The 26,756-nt window shown below is 33.6% G+C and overlaps 1 protein-coding gene across 1 annotated transcript in view; it reads right to left on the reverse strand.

Moving 5' to 3' along the window:
* Positions 1 to 26,756, reverse strand: part of KIFAP3 (kinesin-associated protein 3) — a 213,303-nt gene that overhangs the window by 181,260 nt on the left and 5,287 nt on the right. Inside the window, exons 3-9 of the mRNA XM_006887460.1 lie at positions 24,754 to 24,809; positions 24,029 to 24,170; positions 21,650 to 21,749; positions 20,162 to 20,286; positions 17,621 to 17,719; positions 15,748 to 15,926; positions 4,276 to 4,438 (exon numbers count right to left, since the gene is read on the reverse strand). Coding sequence (XP_006887522.1) covers positions 4,276 to 4,438; positions 15,748 to 15,926; positions 17,621 to 17,719; positions 20,162 to 20,286; positions 21,650 to 21,749; positions 24,029 to 24,170; positions 24,754 to 24,809 — 864 coding nt within the window. The remainder of the gene's footprint in view (positions 1 to 4,275; positions 4,439 to 15,747; positions 15,927 to 17,620; positions 17,720 to 20,161; positions 20,287 to 21,649; positions 21,750 to 24,028; positions 24,171 to 24,753; positions 24,810 to 26,756) is intronic.

A 26,756-nucleotide genomic window follows, 5' to 3' on the forward strand; every position in this document is an offset into this window, starting at 1 on the left:
AATATAACACTATCATTCTTACTAATTTTATTTTTATTAATTCAATTTATTAATAAAATTTGATTAATTTCTCTATAGCAAAGCTCTAATATATGGCTCACTCAATTAAAAAGTATGAACATCCTGAGCAAAATATTAACCTTCTCTGGTGGCCTAGTAGCCAGAAGTAGCCTTGCAATCTTGAAGGCATGTGGTTCAAATCCAGGCTCCATGGAAGAAGAATGGGCACTCTCCTCCCACGCGATTGAGGTTAATTGCCTCTGAAAACTGCTTTTGAATCAGGGTTAGCTATGGGTCCAGACTCAATGGTATACAACAACAACAATAGCACATAAAACAAAACTTATTTTGTCTTCATTCTAGCCAAACTTCATCCCTGCTGTAAGTAATTCTGGTACTTCATACAGACTCTTTATTTCTTTTTTTGTTAAGGATCTCAAATGTTACTTTCACTATAAAGAACTTTCTAATTATATCCCTGCTGATGTGAGAATGTTCTTTTTTGAATTCCAATAAAGCTACATACTGAAAATACTTCCCTATAATACGCTATCTTGGTATTTAGTAGGTGAATGTTTTATTCAATTGAATTGAACTGAACACACAAACTGCATGGAAGCAAAAAAAAGTACCTACTTTCAGAACAAAGATTTAATATCTGTGAGAAAAACATTTATATTCAGAGAACAATGAGGAACACTGAGAATAATAATGATAATAAAAAACTAACATTTATTGAGAAAATAGCATGTTCCAGGTATTATTCTATGTATTTTAAAGTAATACCCCACTTAATGCTCAAAGGAACTCTAAATTTATTATAATAATGATCCTCACTTCAGAGAAAAGGAAAACCAAGTCACAGAGAATTTCAACAACCTGTCCAACATCATTAAAAGTAAACAAAGGTACAACTGTAAGACTATTTGACTTCAGAGACTGAGTTAAAGAATCAAAAGCAAATATTAATTTAAGTATTGAACATGAAGTTTTAGATCAAAAAATTCACTATTTGTTAACAGAAATTAGTTATAATGCAAGTTGTTGAAAAAAGTAAATAATTTTTCAGTGCATCTTACTAGGTAAATATTTTTTAAAGTTTAATGACTGGACTTTAAACAACGGATTAGACTATGAATTCTTTCAGGAAAAGGTCCATAATATTAAACTTCATACATCGAGAATCTGACCTTATGTTTGACACATAATTTCAAAAGATATACTAAATTGAATGAAATCCAAGGCTCATCAATTTTAAAGTTTGCCATTCCTTCCAAATTCTTTTCAGTGCTTTGATCCACCCAAAGCAAGTTCTGAAAGTGCTTCTGAGTACTTTACCTATTAAAATGTTTCATAAATTCCCAAACTGAAATTCAAGTCAAGTCAGTTCCTAATCCTAGTGACCCTGGAAGATCGAGTAGAATTTGTAAGACTGTAGAACTGCTTCATAAACTTTGTGAGGCTATAAATCTTTATGGGAGCAGATGCTTCATACTTCTCCCACAAAGTTAGTTCAAAACACTAACCTTTTGGTAAGCAGCTCAATGCTTACCCTAGAGTGTCATCAGGGCTCCTGTTTAATAAAAGCCCTATGAGCTCAAGTATATCAGAGATGGTGAGGATGACACAGGATAGGGCAGGGACAGATGGACAGATGCATTGTTCACAGGGTTGCTATGAGTCCTAGCCAACTCAATGGCACCTAACAACAGCCAATATTTGTGAAATGACCAATAGATTAAATGTTCTTGTACTAACAATGGACTTTTTCTATTCTTACAAAAAGAGTAATGTACATTTTTTTTAGTATTTTGAAGTTGTCTTTTATTTTCTTATCTCCATTTTTCTAAAACTGTGATTTTAACAAAAGTTTACAGAGAAGATGGATTTTCATTCATTCATCATTATGCATTTTCCTCTCTTCCCTCCAATTCACTTTAAATAAATAAGTGAGCACGCGCGCGCGCACACACACACACACACACACACACACACATACACACACACACACATTCATTCATAGTTGCAATTTCCTCCCATCCTCCCTCACTCATCCCCCAGTTCACTTTGCTATGTACCTCTTATTCTGGACTGTTGTTATACAATTAATGCCTAATCATATATTCCTTTTAAACAGTTCTTTCCTTCATCTGTTCCAATGCAGTGTTCATTATTTATTTTGAGGAAGTTTGGAGGCCTGGGTTTTTCACTTACATATCTGTTTCATCTACTTAAACATGTAGAAGCTAATAAATCAAACTCTGGCAGCAGACATCTCAGTTTGAGCTTTACTATCTTATCATTTGTTTAATCCTCAGTAATGTAGATCAGTTCTCTCAGATGGGGATGCCATAAGATAATGTATATCAAGCACATGGGAAAAAATCAAGAAATGTAAACCAATTGATAAAGACAAAAATGATGATGCCAATGAGATAATTAATAGTTTAACATATAAGGAACTGCTAAGAATAAACTTAATTTTAAATCATTTCACAGCTTAAGAACAAACTGCAATTGGTGACCTAAAATATTGACTACATGGAAAAAACTGAAACAAGAACAAACAAAAAAATGCCAGAAGAATGAAACTGCAGGAATGAAGCAAAGAAACAAAAGTTTTCAAAGATGAGCATTATGCTGAGTGAACTAACTCAGTCTCATAAGGACAAATACTGCATAAAAATCATTATTGTAAAAATAGAAGGATAACTAGTAAAACATGTACGGGGACCAAAGGGAGAAGAGGTGAGAGAAGAGGGGTGAGGATGGGTAGGGAGAAACCACAGTGTTGTACAATTTCGTGGGTGGGTGGAGGTGATGAAGGAAATGAATGATTTGGTGGGGACCTGAAAAGACTGGGTAATAATGGGCACAGTCAAATGGTGATTTATTTTATAAAACACAATATATGGAACAATTGTATGAAACACAATGTGAATAAAGAATAGTGTAAAACACAGTGTATACGGGCCTTGTAAGCAAACTGGCATAAAATTAAAAAAAGATGAATAAAATTTTGTTTTCTAGTTAAGAAAGGAAACTATGTTCTAGATAGAGGTAAAAGCAGGCAAAGGCGCTTAGGGCTTGGGGATAAGAGACACTGTTTGAAGGGTGGCAAAGATTTTGGTATGGTCATCCAAAGAAATGCAGATGCCAGAGAATCAACTTCAACTTATCATAACACCATGTGTGGCAGAGCGGTTATACAAGGGATTGTCAATGATTGATTTTTCAGAAGATCACCAAGTCTTTCTTCCTAGGCATCTCTGACATATTCAATCTCCTAACCCTGTGGTTAGCAGTAGAAGGCACTAACTAACCATTTACACAACTTAGGGATTTGAGATGGCCATAGCATAAAGTAAATATTGGGGAGTGGCAAGAATGTATAAACGTACACATCCTCTAAAATCTCCCAACCATCAATTTGATTCTGACACTTTTCAACAATCAACTGGTTTTCTAAGGCGATAACACTTCACAGAACATTGTGCATCTTTCTCACTTTGAGCTGCTGCGGGATTCAAACTGCCAACCTTTGGATTAGCATGGTGACACCAGGGGACCCGCTAAGATGGTCAACATAGGTACACAGAAGAGTTAAATCTTGAATTAATTCTAAAGGGAACCCATTTCACTGCTGTTGAGTAAAAAAAAATCAGTGCATAACTGATCTGCCATTGTGTTTTCAAGACTGTAAATTACACAGGAGGCTCCCATCTTTAACCTGCAGAATCACTGGTGGATCCAATTGGCCAGTAGGTACAGCTGCTGGCTTAGCAGCTCAGCTCTCTACAGACTATGTTACCAAAGCACCCTTCTAGTGACAGAGATCCTGTTACTCTCCTGTAACTCATTCCATCCAATAATTTCTTTTTTAAAGTTAACTCTGATTTCTTTTAAAAGGGTCCAAAAATTTATGTACTTATAAACGGTTTTTGCAAGTGTGGTAGAATATTATCATACAAATGACATTTGCTTTTCAAAAAATACAATGAAAAAAAGGAATTTTTTTTGTCTTGTTTTCTGAGGAGTATCTGTGAACTGTCACTTTGGATCAACACAGGTAAATGAAACCAAAGAGTTCTAAGTATCTATTTCACTTCATTTCATACTATCATAAAAATTGCAGTACAGATAATTTTTCATTCACTTATTCTGTTAATTTTTATTATTCAGTTCTGACAGTCATAATGAAAGCACACACATCTCCATTTCCTACTAGGGGTGAAAAGTCTAAGCAACATCATCATCATCATTTAAAAACCATACCTAAAAGCGCAGTGAGTTTGGGCAGCAGTCCAACTTGTACCATCTTATTTCTTAGTCCTGTGTCAAAGGAAAGATTCAGTAAAAGCCGGAGGGTGATATTCAGAAGATCTTCATGCTCACAAGGTATCATTTTTACCAGTTTTTCAACAATATCCATTTCCACCTATGTAAAAGAATAATATAATGAGGCTCCATAGTAGAAGAAGACAAAAAGATTACAAATAATAATTGTTTTTTGCCAAAATATCAATTTTATAAAGAATTGTGTTCTAATCTAGATATTCTTAGGTTAAGCTATAAAATTCTATGAAACTTTTGAGAAAACAAATAGTCTCACATCTTCCTTCTTGACTAACATTGTCAACCAGAAGATATATCTACTCTTCGAAAGCTTTCTGTGCCACAGAACATCATCTACTGATTGCCAGACTCTTGTACTAAATCAAACAAGATCTGGTCTTGGTCTTCAAGAATTTCACGGTCTAAAAAAGGGAGCAGACCAATATAACAAGTACACTGTGATAAAAAAAAAGAATTGTGTACAGTGCTCTGGAAGCAGTATTAGGGAACTATTAACCTACCTAGAAACAGTAAAAATTTAAGAAGAAAAAAGTCTTAAACAGATCAGTATCAATCTGCCAGCTTGGAACAAAAGCAATGACATTCCAAGAAGAGGAAAAGGAGGCACTTAATCATAAAATAGCTGGCTTAGGGAAAGTGTTTCTGTATTGTCATAGTAAAGAGGCGTACTGGGAGCAGTAGCTGTATAGAGATTCTGGATAAATTAAAAATACTTTTAATTTCTCTGCTATTAAATGACAACTATACTATAGACAACAGCATAGCTTAAATGATTCTAAGTCCCAGTTGATGTGGTCAGCTTAACACCAAATGATACATTAAAAATCATGAAAACAAGTAAATAAATTTACAAACTGAATAAACGCTATTGCATAAGAAAGGCTGGAAGAGGTAGAAATCAAAGGAAGGTAGTTAGGAATAGACTACATTGGACAGCAGAGATGTGATACACAAATAAGGATCTCTTCTAGTTAGATGGCCAGGTCTTCTAAATTTTTTGGCATAGATATGTGAGTATGTCTAGGCCTGCATCTATCTGCTGAAACACCCAAATTGATATTCTGTCAATTCTTGGAGTCATTATATGCCAATGTCTTCAGTGTAGGCTGGGCTTCTTCCTTCAGCATCACGGTTAGTGGTCATATACTACTTCCTATAATAGTTCAGCATTGATCAATTCTTTCTGGTAGAATCTCTGTGTATTCCTTCCATTTTATTTGATACTTCTCAAACCATTTACTATTCTACTCATTGAATCTTGCAGTATTGCAAATCGAAGCTGATTTCCCCGCTTCAGTTCTTTTAGCTCGGAAATGCCAATTGTGTTCTATCTTTTTGGTTTTCTAACTTTAGTTCTTTGTACATTTCATTCAATACTTTGTCTTCTTGTTACTGTTCTCTGAAATCAGGAAGGATTTATGTCAAGTTGTGTCCTTTTGCATTCCTAATCAATCTGTATGTGAATTGAGTAGATAATCTGAAAAGCTGTAAAAAGAAGAATGTGGCATCAGGATTGGAGGAAAACTCATCAACAGCCTGAAATATACAGATGATACAGCGTTATACCTGAAAGTGAATAGTGTTTAAAGCATTTCATCAAAAAGATAAAAAACTATATATAGCCTTCATTATGGCTCGACATAAACAAAAATCCTTACAACTGGACCAATAAGCAACAGTACCATGATAAGTGGAGAAGAGAGTGACTTTGTTAAGAATAGCATTTTACTGCATACACAATCAACATCTATGAAAGAACTAGTTAAGATACTAAACAATGTCTTGCACTAGGCAAATCTGCTCCTCAGGACCTTTGGAAAGTTCTAAACAACAAAGATATCAGTTTAAAGACAAAGGTGAGCCTGACCCAAGACATATTTTCAATTGCTTCACCTGAAGTGAAAGTTGGACAATTAATGAAGAATTGATGCCTTTGGATTCTGGTTTTTTGAAGGATACTAAATATACTATGGATTTTAAAAAAACCGAAACAAATCTATAATGGGAGAAGTACAGCCAGAGTGCATTTTGGGGCAACAGTGGTAAGACTATGTGCATGTTATTAGGAAGTGCCAAGCTCTAACAAAAAACAGCATACTTGGAAAATTTGATGATCTTCAGGGAAAGAAAAAAATATCTTTAAGAAATGGTGCAGCAACTGCAATAACATGCTTGAGTACAGTAGAGACTGAGCACATGGCGGGATTGAGCTCAGTTTTGTTCTGTTGTACAGGTCGTCAGTAAAAGTCAGAGCCCAATCAATGACACCTTAACACAATAACATGTTAGCGGTCCCAAAGATCAATCGAAACTGATAATTTACTAGGAAGACTCAAAGAACCAGCCTACAGACATACTCAGAGCTATGATTTATTAACAAGATATAAAGCCCATCTTTCTTTTACAGAGCAGCTGGTAAACACGAACTGTAAGCCTTTAGGTTGGCAGTGCAGTTCCTTACCACTGAGCCACCAGAGATCCCTAAAGTGAAACAGACACCGTGAAAAGGTGCATGGAGTGAAGTACAGAACAAAAAAAAGAAGTTAGCAACTTTTCCAGAATCATCTCCTTGTAGTTTGATAAATTCCTTCAGCATCAAATAGTGGTGATATGTGAAATTCTGACTATGAGGGAAGGTCCTGAAATACTGAACACTCAGAATTATATTAGGTAGCGGTCATATACACAATCCCTGCTTACTACACACTAAAATTCCACATTCTAAGAAGGAAGTCAGGCTTTTACTATACACGATATTCTTTAAGAAACACTTAGCAGTGTTGCTGTTGTTGCTGAGTACTAACCAGCTGGAACCGATCCATAGCTGACCTTCCAGCGGGTGTGTTTTCAGAAGCAGTTAATCATAAGCGAAGAGACTGCCCATCCTTCCCCTGCAGAGCAGCTGGTGAATTTGAACCATGTGCCTTTGGGATTGCTTTAGGTGCTGTTACGTCAACTATGAGTCATAGAAACTGTATGATCAACAGAGTGATTCTATATCTATCAATATTATACCCTATCATGCTCTATCCTCACAATCTCTACAACGTTCCAGCCCACTGCTATAGTCACTGCGTCATTTGGTACATAAGACATCCTTTTGGTTAAGTAACAGTGGGAATGTTCCTATAATCTGAATATGTAGACACTGGCAAACAGCAAACTTTACACACAATCTTTCCCAAGGTTAGTTAGCAGTCTTATGCCCATTTTTTTACACAGTCAATAAGATAAATATAGGTGACATTATGGAAAAGTAGGTCTAAAACAAAGTGACAAAAAGTATCATCTTAATTTTTGCTAAGATTAACTGGAAATAACCTTTAATTAATATCTGTATATCTTATGATAAATCTCAGAAAAGAAGATGATGGCAATTCCTCTAAGACAGATTTGTTTGTTCTTTCGGTAATCCATGGAATGTATATATTCAATAATATTCATAACATCAAAATTCAAGGGTTCAATTCTTCTTAAAACTTCTTTACTGTACAACTTTCAAATTTATACAAAGCAACATTAGGATAGGGATCAACAAACTCCAGTCAGAAGGCTTAAACACGTGCATCAATTATTTTATTATTACCAATGAGCTAGGAATGATATGGAGTTTTATGCATGAGAAAATTACATGAAATTCACTCACCATAAATAAAATTCAACTGTAACACAGCTATGCTCACACACTTATATAATAACTATAATGGCTTTCATTGTACAGTTATGTGCTGTTGAATAGTTACAACAGAGACAATACAACTCTATAAGGCATTTGGATTGAATTTTGACCATGTATAAAAAGTATGCTGACCATCTGCTTTAGGAGAAGAAAAAAAGACACCTTGGGAGATAGTTTATAATTTAAAAAAAAAATCACAGAGGAGAGAACTTATTTGGTACTATAAAGCTTTATATTTACATTTTTAAGAGTAGAACAAGTAATTTTTTTCCTAAAACTGCCTCTCAACTTTTAAAAAAGAATTGAAAAAGGAATTCCGTGTAAGGATACATTTTCTTTTTCATTACCAACCTACTAATCTGTTATCATTGAGCCAATTACAATTCACAGCAAACCTATAGAGCTTAACTAGTATTTCACTAGGGGGGTGTTTTATCATTCTTTATAAGATTATTAAGACATAACCTTGCTTGCTGAAACTGAGGAGGACTTGAAGCACTTGCTGCATAAGGTCAAGGATTGTAGTCTTCAATATGGATTGAAGCTCAGTATCAAGAAGACAAAGATTGCTCACCACTGGGCCAACCGGCAGCACCATGATAGAGAAGAAACTGAGTTTAACAGTTACAACTTGGTTGGCTCCACAATCAACACTCTTGGAACCAATAGTCAGGAAATCAAACTATGAACTGCAGAACTGCACTGGGAAAATCTGCTGTCAGGTACCTCTCCAGAGAAGTGAGAAACAATGATGTCAGTCTAGAGCCTTGCTCTTCGCCATTACATGCTATGCATCAGAAAGCTGGACAGTGACTAACTAGGGCAAAAGAAGAATTAGGCAGAAGAAGAACTGATGCCTTTAAGTTGTGGTGCTGGAGAAGAGTCTTGAATACGCCATGGACTGTCAAGAAACAAACAGGTCTGTCTTGGAGAGGGTGAAACTAAGTTTCCCCTTGGAGTCTAGGATTTTGAAGTTCCTTCTCTTATTTTTGGCATGCAGTAAGGAGGGACTGGTTCTTGGAGAAGGACCTAATGCTCCGAAGTGTGGAGGGACAGCACAGGAGATGAAGACCCCAGATGAGATGGACTGATACAGTAAGTGGGGCAATAAGGGTTGGTGTGTTGGAGTCAGTGAGACTGGCTCAGGACAGGGCAGGCTTCAGAGCTGCTGCACCTAGGGTTGCTACAGGTCACAGGTGACTCCACAGCACATAACAACAAAAACACAAGTTGTACTCAACTTGGCAGTATCTAACAACAAAATTAAACTCCAATCCTCTTTATCCAATTCTAAAAAGTAGTGAGCTTAAAAATGTTTATGTTGATAAGTCATCGTCTAATTTTACCTCCACCATTCTGTCCACACTACATCGTTACAACTCCAGTTAAAAAAAAGGGGGGGAGGGTTCTTTATTAAAGTGTACAAATCTATCCACTCTAACTTTGGTTCTCCTCTTGTTCAAGGTTTGAAGCAGGTGGAGTTCATTACTCATTTGTTAATGTTCTAGAAGAACTGCTACAGAAGTAAACTCAAATTTGTTACAATTATTTTAAAAAATATTACCAGCTCCATAGATAAAATAGGTAACCTTCTTCCCAGCTTTATTTATTCATTCAAGAAATGTCACTTCAAATCCTGGATATAGATTTGTGAACAAGAAAGAAATGTTTTGTAAAGTTTATGTTCTAGTGGCGGTAAATACAGTGAAACAAAGTATTACAAAGTTGTTTAATTGTAACTGTATACTTGTATACTGTATATACTATGAGTATGGGCTTGATGATACTTAACCACTACTAATTGACACTAGTGTTGTTATATTTTGGAAGAACATTCTTTCACTTTGTACACCACTCTTCATCAGTTTGCTGTACTGAGGTAATCTGGGTTTGCTGTGATGCTGAATCTTGTACCACTGGGGTAGCAAATAACATAATGGTCTCTCAATGTGGACAGTGTTTGGTGGAGCTCCCAGATGTAAAACCGATTTGGAAGCAGGAGTGGCATCCGCTTTCTAAACCACACGCCTATGGACTCTATGAAGTTGAAGAAATGACAATTATGGAAAGGCATTGGGTCTTCTGTTCATAGAGTCGCTACGAATCATAACTCGACAGCAATCAATAACAACATCATTATTTGTTGTAAAAGAAAGAGAGTGCAATGAGCACATATAAAGAAGTGGACCTACTGCTATCTCTAGGTAAACTGTCAAGGAAAACACTCTGGGAAAAGAGAAAATCTTTCAGATGAACAGAAGCTACTTGTAGTTAGTTGAAAAAATTAGGGAAAGAGTGGTCTATAGTGAAAGAATAAAAATATCAGCAAATGATTAAGCCATCAGTTATGATGACAGATAAGACACTAAAGTAACTCTTTAGAAAACGTCATTCTAGTTTCCACATGGAGATGGGACATGAAGGACAGGAGCTACTATCAGCATACTCAGGCAGAGAGGAATTTCTCTTATCATGTAACTGGCTGAAAGGAACGTGGTTCCCACTTTAACCACAAGAAAAATATAAATAATCTACAAAATTGTCATTTTTTGAAAGCACAAAGAGCTGAGGTATCAAGACAATCAATTATGACTATTCTATAGGGACACACATTATGAGCACTTTCCTATCTGGGGCAAAGTCACCAGAACTAAAAAATTATTTTGAAAGGCCACAATATATATAACATAAGTATACAAAAGTCAGTGATATTTATGTATAGTATCAATCAACAAGACATGAATATTTATAATAGCACTTTAAAAACACTGTAAAACACTTGCAGACCATAGAGTTGGGACAAACCCACAGCTGACCCTCTAGCAGGTTTCCAGAGGCAGACAAACAGGAGGAGATTGCCTATCTTTCTCCTGTAAGTAGCTGGCAGATTGGAACCACATGCCTTTGGGTTGACAGTGCAATTCCTTACCTAACCAGGCCATATAAGGACAATGGAGAGCTTGGCCAGGACTAAGGCCCCAAGGATGAGAGTAGATACCTCCTTGGAGCACTTAATGCCCAAGCCAACATGGCCATAATAGTCTTCAGTGGTGATGAATGCCTTAAACATGCCACCAAAACTCACAATACTCCGAAATACATTATAATTGTTGTTATATACATATGATCCAGCCATAGTCTTAGTTGCTATGCATCTCTTGCTATGCCATCTGAAAGTTGGACAATGACTAAAGGGCAGAAGAGGAGTTGTGATGTTGGGTTGTGATGAAGAACAACTGTGGAACCTGAGCTGGAGAAGAGCTCCTCAGGAACAGGAATAAACAGAAAAAAATTTGTAAAACATATATACCAAAAGCTACAAAATGAAAGAAATCAAGAAACATTTAAATAAACGGTGAGCTCTGTCACTGTGAAGGGAGTTCTGCTGGCATAAACCACAGAGAGTTGCACTAACCCAAAAGCTGTGCCTCTGGCAGTTTGAATCTACCAGTTTTTCCAAGGGAGAAATGGGTGATCTCTTCCTGAATAGTTTGCTGCCTAGGAAATCAACAGAGGTCAGCTAAGAGTTGGTTCCAAATCAATGGCAATGATTTTGAGAGTTGCACACACATATATTCCTAAGCTTACACATAGCACTGGGAAAGTTAGACAACGAATAATGAAGACTGACAAATTCATGCTTTTAAATTGTGGCATTGGTGAAGACCGGTAAAAGGAAAACAAATCTGTCTTGGAAGAAGTACAATCAGAATGTTCTTTATAAGCAAAGATATTGAGACTTCATCTCATAAACTTTGAGTATGTTGTCAGGGGAGGTCAGCCCTTGGAAAAGGACACTATGGCTGAAAAGGTCAAATGGTGGGTCAGCAAAAGAAAGCAAATCCTCGCAAAGAAGGGCTGATACAGTGATTGCAACAATGTACTTAAGCACAGCAGAGATTGTGAGGATGGCACAGGATCACGCAGGGCTTCACTCTATTACAGACTGGGCTGCTATGAGCTGGGTCAGTGAGATACAATAACAATATCATTTTCATAGATTAACATTTAGAATGGATTTAAATTTAATTTATAGTCATTTCTGCCAATAATACCATGCATCTCAATTAAGTTTTCTTCCTAGAAATAAACTAGTTGAATATACAATATTTCAAGTATCTAGAATAGTTAATGCAATTTGAAAAATAACAAAGTTGAAAGTCTCAAACTATCTGCTTAAATACTTACTATAAAGTTAATCAAGAGAAAGAGCTATTAATGAAGGGACAGAAGAATAGAGTCAATGAATCATACAGAGACTATAAAAAGAATCCCACATACATGGTCTACTGATTTTAAAGAAAATATAAAAGCAACTTTCAACAAGGTTCAAAGGCAATTCAATGGAGAAAAGATAGTTATTTTCCAATAAATGGTGCTTACACAATTACACATTCATTTATAAATACATGAATGTTAATCCATATCTTACATCATATATAAAATTAATGAAAATGGCTACATCACAGAATAACAAAAACAAAACTAAATTAGCAACAACTAAAAATATCTAAAATTTCTATAAGAAAATATAAGAGACAAGTTTTGTGGCTGAGTTAGGAAAATACTTCCTAGATCAAAAAAAAAACCAAAAACACAAAACAACACCCATCATAATCATATATATATATATCACATACACACAGACTTCATTAAAATGAAACATCGTTACTCTTCACAGGATAGTGAAATGGCAAGTCACCAACATGAAGAGAGTACCTGAAGAACGTGTAACTGACAAAGGATTTGTGAGAATATATAAAAAGCTCTCAAAACTTAGTAATAAGAAAACAAGAAACTCAAGTAACATACTGTTTATGTTGCCTCTCTTAAAATCATACTCTAGTGTGATTTGCTCCTATTTGTTATTTTATGTTCATTTATATAAGTAACAAATTAAAAGTATTAATATAAAGATTATATTAAGTAAACTGAAGCAAGGTCTGTATTAGCTTACATCTACAGTTGTGGTTATGTGCTGTCGAGTCGCTCTGTCCTGTGTCAATCGCACTGTCTCCGACACTCCCATCCCAATTATCCCAGTCACGGAATCAATCCACCTCATAGAGGGCCTTCCTCTCCTGCGCTGTCCCTCCACCCTCCCAAGCATGATGTCCCTCTCCAAGGACCAGTCCCTCCTTACAACATGTCCAAAGTACGTTAGACAGAGCCTCAGAATCCTTGCCTCCAAGGATTAACCCTTTCCAGGATGAATCTGTTTTCCTAGCAGTCCACGGTACTCTCAATACTCTTCTCCAGCACCACAGCTCAAAGGCATCAATTCTTCTTCTATCCTCCTTGGTCATTGTCCAACTCTCTGATGTATAACAAGTGATTGCAAAGACCATAAAACACTTTATTTACATAAATGATACAATTTCACAAATAGAGCATCTACTACCTTTAAAAAACAAAACAAAAACAATTTCCATGGACTTTATCAGCTTAATTAAACTTAAGTAATATTTTTATTTTAGAAAAGAAACAGTACATACTAGATGTTATAGCAAAATTCAATCATAAAAAACTTGGGAGAATTTGCTATTAACATTTCTTTGCCTTGCACTGAATGGAATGTCAGATATGTGACATGGAGTTGATTATATGGTTAAACACAAGAACTCTTTTATTACAGCTTTCTATATATGTCTTTCTGGCTGATAAAGTCCAATCCCAACAGCTAAATTTACTAACTATACACAGCAGACACATAGTGATGTCAAATCAATTTGAATCACAAGAACCTACTAAAGGCAAAGGTAATCAAAACTATATAAATGGAAGAATATAGTTCTTTACTATATTTCATACTTTACTATGGGGAATTAACTATTCAGCCAGACCCTAACTACTCAAAAACTATAAATACATCACCATGTCATCATATCCTTCTTAGATAAAAGATCAATGAAAACAGAAAATATGCTTCTGATTAATTCTTGTAAGTAAACTCAAAGCACAATCAGGAACATAGTGAACCTCGGTAATTATGTTCTAAGGACGAAAATGACAGATGATACTACGTGTGGGTAAAACAAAATTTCACATATTTCAAAACATTTAGCAAACTGTAATCAATCAGTTTCAGGTTATAAAGAGAAGGCACGGCATTAAATATAGTATAAGCTACTTTCTAAGCAATTTGACTTTAAAAGGAGACAAAACATTAGGCAGAAACATTGTACATTCTGACTAACTGAAGAAAAAGTCACATCTACTGATATTACACGGCCACAACATGACTTGTATTAGGTTATAATTCCAAAAGCAATCCTCAGTGGAGTTGTCAATGAATCTAGGACTCTATCCCAAGAAAATAACCCAAAATATAAAAAATCCATTTGCAAATATATCACCTAAAACTGTCAATTTAAATATATGAAAACAAACCCACTACCACAGCCATTGAGGAGATTCTGACTCACAGCAACCTGCTATCAGATTTCTAAGGCTCTTGATCTTTATGAGAAGAGACTGTCCCTCTCTCTATTCTGGAGCAGCTGGCAGAGCTGAACTGCTAGTCTTTCAGTTTCACAGTACACACTACACTTCCAGAGCTATTTGCATATATAAAAAAGTTATGCTTAATAAATCAGCTATTGAGTATAATGAGCTTACAATGACTTAGTGCCATGGCAAAAATCCTGACTGCAAAAATTTATATATTTTTTTTCCTTTACATATGTCTGTATTAAACATATTTCTGGAAGAAAAAATATTACATGCTTAACTTGTATTTCTAAAAGCTATCTTGTCACCATAATAAAAGATGGCAAAGAACAGCTAAGACCTTACTACAATAATTCAAACAAGAAATGTAGAGCGTCTGAGTGAATACAATGGCACTGGGGATGGAAAGAAAATATACTTCCAAAAGATATTTCAAAAACAGAATCAACAGGTTATGGCTACTGACTGGAACAAGAGGTTACAGAAAAATGACTGAAACAAACCATAATTTTATAAACTACTATCAGAACCACAGAATACAAACATTTATAGAATAAAATGATAAGGACAGATGATCCTGAAGTACAATCATAAATGTTAATTTCTTTCTATACAACTTAATTTAATAATGCATGGTACACAGTCCAGTTTATATAGTATTAAGAAAAGATTTTTATCTACAAAGTTTTAATTATTTGGAATATTAAGTGGCATATTCTATACTCCCTATTGAAGTCATTAATTAAGCTATTGCTATTGTTGTTGTTAAGTGCCGTCAAGTTGTAGTTTTACAGCAAATTGACAGAGCAGTACTATACCACTTAGAAGAATGTTTGACCAAAAAGAATTAAAATTAGGCCTGAGGGCCACAGGTCTGAGGGCCCAAATGCCTTTTTAATTACTTTTGTAGAATCTGGCTGCTCCACTCATCTTCCCAAACCGGATTCCAGCCTATTGCTATTATGAAGTCTTTATTAAGAATCATCTCCCTAAACTTGGAAAACCCATTGTCATCAATTCTGCCCTGGCTCACAGTGATCCTCCATCAGGTTTCTGCATCTGTAAATCTTTATGAGAGGAGACTGGTCATCATTCTTTCTCAGAGAAGCTAATGGTTTTAAATTGCCAGCTTTTGATTAGCAGTTGAATACGTTCTGAACCATGCCACCAGAACTCAGAAGGGGACACTATGTTTAGTGCATTAGCAAAATATTTTAGCTTGAACATGTACAGCATGCAGTCTTTCAAAAAGGATACATTACCATGTCATTTTTATTCTCCATGAAAATGCTGAGTTTCTTCAAGAATGACACAACTAAAATAAGCAGCTCAAAATTGTCCCGATCCAGAGCCTTCACCAGCATGTGAACTATGTTTTTGTTTCTCATCTTTAGTTCTGTACGAGTGTCTTCAGCAAGATTCAGAAGTAAATAAAGAGCAACTGGAGGAGAAAAAATAGATCAGAGTTAATAGACTGAGTTAAATGAATCAATAATTAGAAAGTTAACTTATACTTACAAGGCAAGAAATGTACTTCAAAACCAGTATATTGTAAATGACTTCAAAAAATTTTTAAGGGTTAACAATTACTTATTGTTGTTGGATGCTACTGTGTTAACCCCCAACTCATAGAGACACCATGCACAACAAGACAAAATGTAGATTAGCGGCAAACTCTTGTGATTCATAGGATTTCGTGGGCTGATTTCTGAAATTATGTTAGCAAGCCTTTCTTCCTAGTTAGCTTAGTCTACAAGCTTCCTAGAAGCTTGGTCAGCAGCATATTGGCCAAGTAGTAAGGAGATGTGCTGCTAGCAGAAAGGCAAATGGTTCCAATCCACAAGCAGCTCCAAAGGAGAAAGATCAATTAATTAATTAATTAATTAATTAATTAATTAATGGGCCAGTCCTCTCCCATGAGATTTATAACCTCTGAAAACCCACGGGAGGGTCAGCTATGATTTGCTGGTTCTGACTTGATGGTACACAATAGTATTTTAATTTTACTCATTAGTGTATAATCTCATTTTCTGTATGCTTCTAAACATTTGTATGCCAGTATACATACATAAATGAGTATTAAATTTATTTAGCAAATATTTGTGATGAAAAAGCCATTCATACTTAATATATTTTTATCTTCAGTTTTAACTTTGTATTATTGCATTGATGTATAATTAATATGGTGTGCCTCAGAGTTGGCAGAGCAACTCCTTATCACTAAGCCACCAGAGCAATTAGAATCCCAGTGTTCCACAGGACAAAAATGGGCAGTCTCATCTGTGCAATTTACTGCCTCCAAAAACCCACTGGAGGGTCTGCTGTGAATCGGCTCTGACGCAAAGGAGCATAACAACAACAACATAATTAATGCAAAACATGCTTGTATTCTAGGCTGTATACTAGTAGATAACAGATAAGAATTCATTTAATTTTAAAATAATATTTTGAGGCAGGAAGTATTATAAACATTTTATAAATAGAAAATCTTAGATTCAGAAAAGTAACTATGTGGTAGAACTAAGTTACCATTCACACATATCAGACTTCAAAGCTCACAAACATTTATACTTTTCACATGAGGCCCTAATGAAACAGTTTATATTATTTTGGAAAAAAAGAAATATGTACTAGACTTGCAGCCAAGATAGGGGGACAGGATCCAGGTTACAAAACACTCACCAGAAATGCAAAAAGTAAGAAAACAAACAAAAAACAGAACAAAGGTACATGAAACTAAGGCTGTCATTCAACAAATAATTCAACAAAACGGCATTCAACAAATGACAGTTTAATAAGTCCTGAGAGATGACACAAAAGAAATAGCCTTATGATTACCCAGAATGCTGCCCTGAGTTTCTACACTTGTAAGAAAACAGAACTCTTATTAAAAAGGTCACATACTACATTAAAAGTCTTTGAGAAAATAAATGTAAGCACATATTTATTAAAGCCTTTGACGAAATGATAACAGAGTTAAATTTAAGTGATTGTTACACAATATTGTTACAAGAGAACTTGGCAAATATTAAAACTTAAAGAACTTTCAATATTTTGTTATTTCACTAGAATGATAAAAATAGAACAAAATTAATGTTTTTGGTCATATTTTCTTGATTGTTTAGGAATTCATACCTCGTAAAAGCTGTTCCTGTTTTACCACAAGTCCCTGGTATTTTTTAAATGTTTTTTCATAATCCTTTCTCAAGGTTTGGTTTTCAAGATCTTCATCAAGTAAACAACCTGAGTTAAGGATCACATGTAATTATGGAAGCAAATAAAAGTTTCTGAAATTATGATAAATAACACTATTAAACTTTATATGCAATTTCATTCCATTATTTTCTCTAGCTAATAGTTTTAACGAAAATGTTTTCTTTTCTACATAATAATTATGCTGTAACAGGACACCTTAGCCAAGGGTTCATGGATTCCCTTACAGTCATAGTGGGAACATATCAACCTTTATCAAGGTACTTGAATCTCCAGAAATTGTATGCAAAATATTTTATGTAGACTGTAACTTTTAATAGATTATCAAAATGATCTATTAATCCTTACTAAGTAAATTAATTATGAAAATGTTTGAATAAGCTTCAGAGGCTCAGAATATTTAAATAATGCAAAACAGACCTTAAGCTTTTTTCCCCCTGATGCAGAGTAGAGATCCCTTAAAAATTATAATAAAAGTGCAAGTAAATAAAGTTTTAAAGGTACATCGGTTCATAATAATCCCTTGGGCTTGTAGGAATAATACTTTTACTTTGGCTTCAAAATCTTCAAGGATTTAAAAATAATCCAGAATATAAGTTAAAATAGTTGACTAAATTTTGAATGCTGTTTGCATCAAAACATGTAATTTTTTTCCCCCTCCTCAATCATTTAACCCATATGACATTTCACCCACATTTTACCTACGATACAGTTGGTAAATGATGAGTTTTATAATCTATGTTGAGCCATAGTTTAATTGTAAGCATCATATTTTTTCTTAGTGATTCATTAACAACCATACATATAAACTGTACAATCAACAGTATTTGACAGAAATGCATGCCCCTGGAATACTGATTCTGATAATTAGACAAAGTATAGCAAAATTAAGGATTAGTGAAAAGTTCTAGTAGTGACTCTGTTGCTTTCTCTTGTTTAGATAAGATACATTTTGGTTACACTGAGCCATTCAGGAGGTTTAGAACTCTAGGATGAATCTCAAGCCTCCAAAGTTATTGAGTTAGCCCAGTAGTTCATTTAATACCAATCTAAAGCAAAATTCTTAAAAGTTCACATAGAAAGTTTCTAAACCCAGAGAGATCTTAACTAAGAAAATGGAAAGTCTAAAGAGAAAGAAAACTGTATGTCTGTGTATGTGAATGCATTTTTATATTGTCTTGAGGACACCAAATGACAATTTTAAAAGCCTGTCCAAAATACTCAGAATTTGTCTATACTCACAGATTATATAATATTGAGGATTTAAGGTCTCAGAAAACAAAAATCAATAGAACAGGACTGTTCACTTTTTTTCCACTAAGGACAGTTATGAAACAAATGAACTTTACACAACAGAAATGTTTTCTCTTTTTTAAAAGACATTAATAAGTTTTGGGATCAAAGGAAAGGAACTAATACCACTTTTTAATCTTGAAAACAAGTCATATAAGGATAGCTATAACCAGAGCATCCCATTTAGGAAATTAATTTGTAGAGGCAATTTGAGAAATACCTTCAAATATGAGAATAGAATCTCAAATCACAGAATGGACTGAATTACTAAATTACACTGCTAGAGAAGATTCCGACCATCTGACAGGAATGTTGAAAATTACTTTTATTGTAAGATATGTTAATTTCCAAAGTTACTTTCACATGTTCTATCATTTTATGTTGTTGTTGGTGCCGTCGAGTTGCTTGCGACTTGTAGTGACCCTATGTACTACAGCCCCATATGATTTGCTCTACCCTGTGCCAACCTTACTGTCTCCAACACACCTACCTTCACTACCCAGTCACTGAATCAATTCACCTCATAGAGGGTCTTCCTCTCCTGCACTGTCCCTCCACCCTCCCAAGCATGATATCCCTCTCTGAGGACTGGTCCCACCTTGCAACATGTCCAAAGTATGTCAGATGAAGTTTCAGAATCCTTGCCTCCAAGGAGCACAATGATTTCACCTTCTCTAGTATGAACTACTAGCTGTCCATGGTATATAGGCCTCTTAAATTTATATTTATTAAAAAAATTTTTTTGCACTTAATTAGAAAGTAGATTTAAAAATTATTTTGAACACCAACTTTACATCCTTTGTAAACAAAGTCATTTTAGTACTCTGAGAGAAGTACAAAAGCCATTAGTGGTGAGCAAGGTTTTCACCAACCAAAATGTCTTAGTGGATGTATGGTATAATCACTTAGAGACTCACCAGCCTATACCACCTGCTCTCTCTACCACACATTAAATAATTAAAGTTGGGAAGAGGCAAAGCATATCTCAAACTAAATTATTTCTGATATTTTCAATTATTTGTTTAACCTTTAATGTACTAACTATCTTATCTTGTTTTCCAAATTATTTAAGTGGAAAAGAAAAATGACAGTAACAGAATTAACCCCTATCTATCCAAAAGTTAATACCCATAGGCAATAATGTGGTGAAATTCCATTCTTAAAGGATATCAGCTTTTTTCTTCTTAGAAAGTTCTTCTTGCCAAAGCTCATGTCTTTTTAACTCATGATCAATGATATTCATACACAAAGCTCCTATTTTATAATGAGTGATAAGTCCATGAAACTGAGAAAAGCTTAGAAAAAGATATTTTAATAAGGATTTGATAGAATATATTCTATGAATGGAGAAAATCTGTTTTAGGTAAGCATTGATAAATAAGTAAATTAATATAATCATAGCATATACCAGAAAACTCTGAAAGTATAAAATTACTTCCTAATAGCTTTTAAAATGTTACACTTATCTGAAATTATTTGTTAATTATTTTTAGAAGGTTAGAATTTATATATATATATATATATTTTTTTTTTCTTCTTCTTATTGTGTAACAGTGAATTGGATCTAACTGGCATAGGAGGTGACTGTCCCTCCTTCTGCAGGAAAGAATCAGGTGGATTCAAACCGCAAGCCTTCAGGATTGCAACGAACTATTTAAAGTAGATACTCTAAAAAAAATTTAGAGTACTACAAAAGGAGCTAATAATGTAACATTAGAAATCTACTTTTGGTGAGCTCTGGTGGCTTAGTGGCAGGAAACTGCACTGCAATCCCAGAGGTGTGCAGTTCAAATCCACCAGATGCTCTACAATCTCCTCCTGTACCAGTCAGATCTGATTTGACGGTACACACACATACATACATACATAGATACATACATAAATTTTTTTTTAAAAAAAGAAATCTACTTTCTTGCATAAAACAGATATCAGAGCATTTTAACAAATCAGTAACATAATAGTATTTGTAAGTATTTCTTAAAGAATTTATTCTTTCAGATAATGATCTACTATCTGATTTGGAGATGCTAGCAAAATTTTAAAATAGAAGCATGTAACTATTCTTGGAAACTTTTCAGAATGTCTGAATAAACATACTCTTTTTAAAGAATATATGTTAATAAATCATATATATGGATATACAACACATGCAAATCAAAAAATATTTGTACACACAACAATAACATTTATTGAGCATTTTGTCTAGGTCAAGACTTATTCTCTACATTAATTAGAATGAATAGTTTATTAATTTATTTATACCTAAAAGCTACCATAAAAGTACTAAAATAGTACTATTATTACTTTGTACATTTTGCAGATAAGAAAAGGGAAGTATGGAGAAATAATGCATTTAATATCACAAAGCTAATAAATAACAAAACTAGAAGTAGATCTGATGCAGTTTACTTCCAGAGCCTCATACTCTAAATCTTTGGAGTACTCACTATCTTCCTGTTTATGGTCCACATATGGATAGTGTGGACTAATTGAATGAACAACAGAAAGCGAGGCAGGGGATGGGAAACAGGCATGTATGAGTTCAGAGGCAGAGCATAAGGAGACAGACACACACAAATCCCAAGAAAGTGACTCACAAATTGAACCAGTGGTAGAGAAAAACAAAGACTAGTAATTCTACTTCATATTTATACATACCTGGAAAAGCAAAAAAAGATGTAAATAATATTTGTAGCTAACTCAACACTTTGCTTCCAGTCTTCTCTCAGGACCCTTGCTAATGCACCAAGGGCAGTTTCTACAGAAAAGGGGGATGTATTAAAAAAAAAAAAAAGAATGATCATTCACCTTACCTCTGGTATAAAGGATGATTTGGTTTTAAATGTCTGGTCATTAATAAATAACAAGGCTAAGACAGAACTGGAACAAAAAAGTAGGATGCTTTTTTCCAACACAGAAAACTATTTTTTAAAACTTAAATACAACTTTTATTTTAAAACGCTTAACCTAGAGCTTTAAGTCTCCAATTACAGGCAGAAAAATAAAGGTGATTTAGATAAAGGAACATAATACGTACAAAAGAAGGTCATTTAATTATTGGTTTCATTTGCATTTGTTATCTTCTTACTGTACTACCATTTTCTAAAGTAATACCTATTTTCACATATTTGAGGATAAGGACAAAATATTAAGATAAATTTAGAAAAAGCAAAAGTTAAAATTAGTTTAATTATAATAAATTAGAAAGTAAATAAAATTAAAATACAGAAAAAATAAAGTAGTATTTTAGTATCAGGGTAATTTATGCTAAAATATTTTATAAAATTAGCTTTAGGTTAAATTAATAAACATTCCTACTATATTTTGTGAGGGAAATAGAAACTAAGAGTTAGAATATATTGGGTGTGTTATATAAGAAACCCAGGGAACTCTGGTGGTGTAGTCCATAGGGAGTTGTCCTGCTAATTCAAATGTGGCACGTGTCTGGTGGTCTGAATCCACCAGTGCCTCTGTGAGAGAAAGGTGGGCAATCTCCTTCCGTGTGATTTACAGCTTCTAGATAGCCACTGGAGGGTCAGCTATGATTAACAACGAGTTCTTGAGTTCAAGATTTAAAAAATCATATAATGCAATAATCTATATTTTAATATGGGCAATAACCACACATATCTATATAAAATATTAAAAAGATCTGGAAGAATTCATTAAACATTAAGGGTAACGCTAAAAGTAGATTTTATCTGAAGTATTCTAACTACTTTAAAAGAATATATGTAAAAAAAAATAAAAAAAAAGAATATATGTGTGTATTAGTGGTATATTTTTAAAAGTTATACTGTGCAAATATTCTAATTGGAACAACTCTCTGGATAGATACTGAGACATGATCTTGAGCTATAAACTGTTATTTTTCTATTCAACATCCATTATAATAATATAGTAACACTTAAAAGATACTCTTTCTCAAGTGATGAAAACCAAATAATAATGACATTTCTCATGTTTTTCTGGCAGAAGGAGAAACAGGGAATCAAGCATTTAATATAGTTTTAAAGTGTCATTACCGAGCAAAAGATTTTACTTGTGTTTCCTTTTCTTTACAAAGCATCTCTTGTGAAAAGCAACTGAAATTATAAAGATGCAGTATAACTTCTGCTGTGCTATTGACAGAAGCCTCAAACTAAAACTCTAATTTCTCAAAATGCATAAAGGGGTAGGAAAGAAGGAAGAATGGACAGTGGTAGAGAGAACAAGAGAAACTGAGGGAGAACATGGGAAGAGTGGTGTTACCTTAAGGGAACTGAAGTTAATGTTACTAAAACACAATGTGTATAAATTACTGACTGGAAAAGTAATGTACTCTGTAAACTTACAACACAAACTATATTATTTTTTATTTTTTTGAAAGAAAAGAAACCTTAATTTAATAAATAATATTATGTACACACTTAGGCAAATGTTTCCCTAATTTAAAAAAGAAAGTTATCCAGAGTAGAAGATACATTACAGTTAATACTAAATTTTCCTTGTTTAAATTAAATGATACACAAATTCATACAGAATACTTAAATGAAACTAAAATTTAAATTTGAATACGAAGGAAATTGAGAGTTGTAAAATATCTGAGTAGTCTAAAGGGAGTTGTGCTGCTAACCCAAAGACCAATTCTCTGGTGATTTGAATTCACCAGTAGCTCCAAGGGAAAAAACCCAAACAATCTCATTCTGTGCAATGTGCAACCTTAGAAGGCCAATGAATGTCGGCCCTGGGTGGGTTCTAATTTGAGAGCAATGAGCTTAGAGAATTTTGTTACAAGTAATTTTACCATGCACCTCTATTATAAGTAAAACTACATAACAATGAGTATTCCAATTCATGGTGACCTCACATGTCACAGAGTACAACTGTGTTCTATAGGTTTTCAATAGCTGATTTTTTAAAAGTTGGGGCATCAGAATAGATTTAATTGCCAACCAGGTTAACTTCATCACCCAGGAGACTTCTACTCCTATTATAATAGATTTTTTAACTCTTTACAGTAAGTTTTAGATTTTAATATTTATAGATCTAAATTACCATTCAACAGTAGTTCTTCCAAGTTATCAGGATTTCGAGCAAGTTGCAGGATCAAAGCAGAACCTCGAACCTTGTCAGGAATATCTTCATATAGTAATTCAATATATTCATCCATGTCATTAATGTTAGCAACTTCATCAATCTGAAACAAAGGAAGCAGTTGTTGTTATGTGCTGTTCAGTCAAAGCTGAATCGTAGCTGATCCTCCAGCTGACTTTCCGAACTGTAAGCTATTTGGGAGGAGACTGCCTAGCTTTCCCCCTTGAAGCAACTGGTAGATTCTAATCACCTGCCTTTAGGTTGGCAGTACAACCTATCATTAGGTCACCAGAGATATAAAAATAATATTAGGGGAGAAATTAGACCTTTAGGAATTATGCTCCAGTATAAAACGATTAATAAATCACATGCTAAAATGTACATAAAAACTAAACATTTTTTCTCTCACTATAAAATATCTTAATGAAGTGAAAAATAATAATATGGATCTACTGTAACAGATAAGGCAATATTTCAAAACTTTTCTAGTGAGAAAATTTAAACATTTTTCACAAGTTATTCTATAAATTGTTTAAAAAGCACAATAAATAATCTTTATTAATTTAAACATTAATTTTCTACCTTTTTGAGCAAATTATAAAGTTTAAATGCCACATTTTAATTATGATTTTAATTGTAGGCAACATCTTACTGCCATTGTCTATTAGATCAAAATACAGTCTTACCTCCATTCCTTCAAAAGGAGGTGGATCTTTAGGTTTGCTAGGTTTTTCCTTTTTTTCTGTAAAAAATACATATAGACATAGATATTGAATGCAAAACATTTAAATATTTTGTTTTCAGTAGCTGAGTCTATTTCTAAGAAAGCTGCATTATCTTAAATTGAATAGTTTATTTTTTAAATGTATAAAAATGTTACTATATAGTTCTTTTTTTTTCAGATAAGATTATAAAGTATTGACTCTACAGTGTTTGGATGTCTGCTTCAAGGATTCAGTGCATCTGGGCTGATTGCATTAAGGCCTCTTTAAATCTGGATGGTCTGTTTCAAGGCCTCCCTACATTGGAGATGTCTGTTTCATGCCTCCCTTAATCTAGTATGTCTTCTTCAAGGCCTCACTGCATCTGGGCTGTCTGTGTCAAGGACTCCCTGAATCTGGGCTGTCTGTTTCAAAGGCCTCTCTGTGGCTAGAATGTCTGCTTTAAGGCATTCAAAAAGAGTGCAGGACTCGACTATCTACCTGTTTGTGCTTAGGATATCTCCTTTAAGGTCTAAAACCTAAAAATATGTACTCAAAATGTGGACTCAATTGTCTACCTAAGTATAAGTTAATAAAGCCTAGAAATACTGTTTCAAGTTATTTTAGACACTATAATTTTCTTTCTTTCTAAGTAATATTTTAGTTGCACATATAACCAGGCTTACCAAGAAAAAACTAAACTGTCTATTTTATGTTTCCTCTCCTTGTTTTCCTAATTCACATTTAAAGTTGCCGTTGTTAGGTACTTTTGATTTGATGCTTATTTACTGCAACCCTATATACAATAGATTAAAAAAAAATCAACAAGGCAAAGAAAAAGAAATGACTTAGGTTAAAAAAATCACCAATACCCTCAAAAGAACCTTAATAAAGAAATTACTTGAATAATTTTAAAGCTAGTATAAAAAAGTTATTTTAAAAACAGCATTTTTAAAATTAAAATTAAGATCATAAATTGAAGGCCAATACTATTTGTTCCCAAAGAGATACTCAAAGATGCTGAATACAAACTTAAATCACTGGTTATGCTGAATTATGGTGCATAAGTTTTATTTTCTAGCAAAATGATTTCAAAATATTTTAATGATGTGGCTCAAAATTCTTAAGCATACATGCTACACATATATACTTAAGTTAAATAATATTTAAATTTTTATTCTATAATTATTAAATATACCTTATAAATAAAAGTTCTTGTTATCTTCAAAAAGGACAGAAGTCATTCTAAACAAGGTCACAATTTCTCAGCAGCTAAATTTTACTTCAAACAGTTTATTTTTGAAGTATTATATAACTAAAGAAAAATCATAGAATGAATTTGCTTTGTTCTAATAATTTTTAAATCAAGGCTTCTGGCTTTGAAATACCGAACAAAGAAATGGGTTGAAAAGAAAAACTGAAATAGCTCTCAAAAAGTAATAAATCTAATATATGAAAGCATTTTATATGACTTCAAATGTTATGATGATGTGAAACTTTCCTCACAGTCTTCTAATCTCTTGCAAAGGTAGTGAGGAAATTGATTTGCTTTGAAAAGTCAGTGAACGAGTTTTCATTTATTAAAAGATATTTTACTATATATACCTTCAGAATCACTAAATTGGCATTAAAAAAAATCAGTAATAACTATAGTATATCCAATATAAATATATATTAGAAATATAAATGAAAAGATCAATATAAATAAATAGATATATTATAAATATAAAAGTTGCACACTTTTCACCATCTATTTGAAGATGTAATCTCTCATTTATACATATATTAACAAGAAGATTCAAACTTAAAATATTTCCCCTTATAAAACTTCTTGATAAATAATATTTTACTTATCAGGATAGGACCTATTAAACTTCTTGATTAATAATATTTTACTTATCAGGATAGCACCTATCATAATTAACAAGTATATACTGAATGGCAGCACGTGATTAGAATAAATCAAATTTAAAATATTATACTTCATC

This window comes from Elephantulus edwardii, unplaced genomic scaffold, assembly GCF_000299155.1.
Source record: "Elephantulus edwardii isolate Elephantulus edwardi_28Jun2011 unplaced genomic scaffold, EleEdw1.0 scaffold00057, whole genome shotgun sequence".
Lineage (NCBI taxonomy): Eukaryota > Metazoa > Chordata > Mammalia > Macroscelidea > Macroscelididae > Elephantulus > Elephantulus edwardii.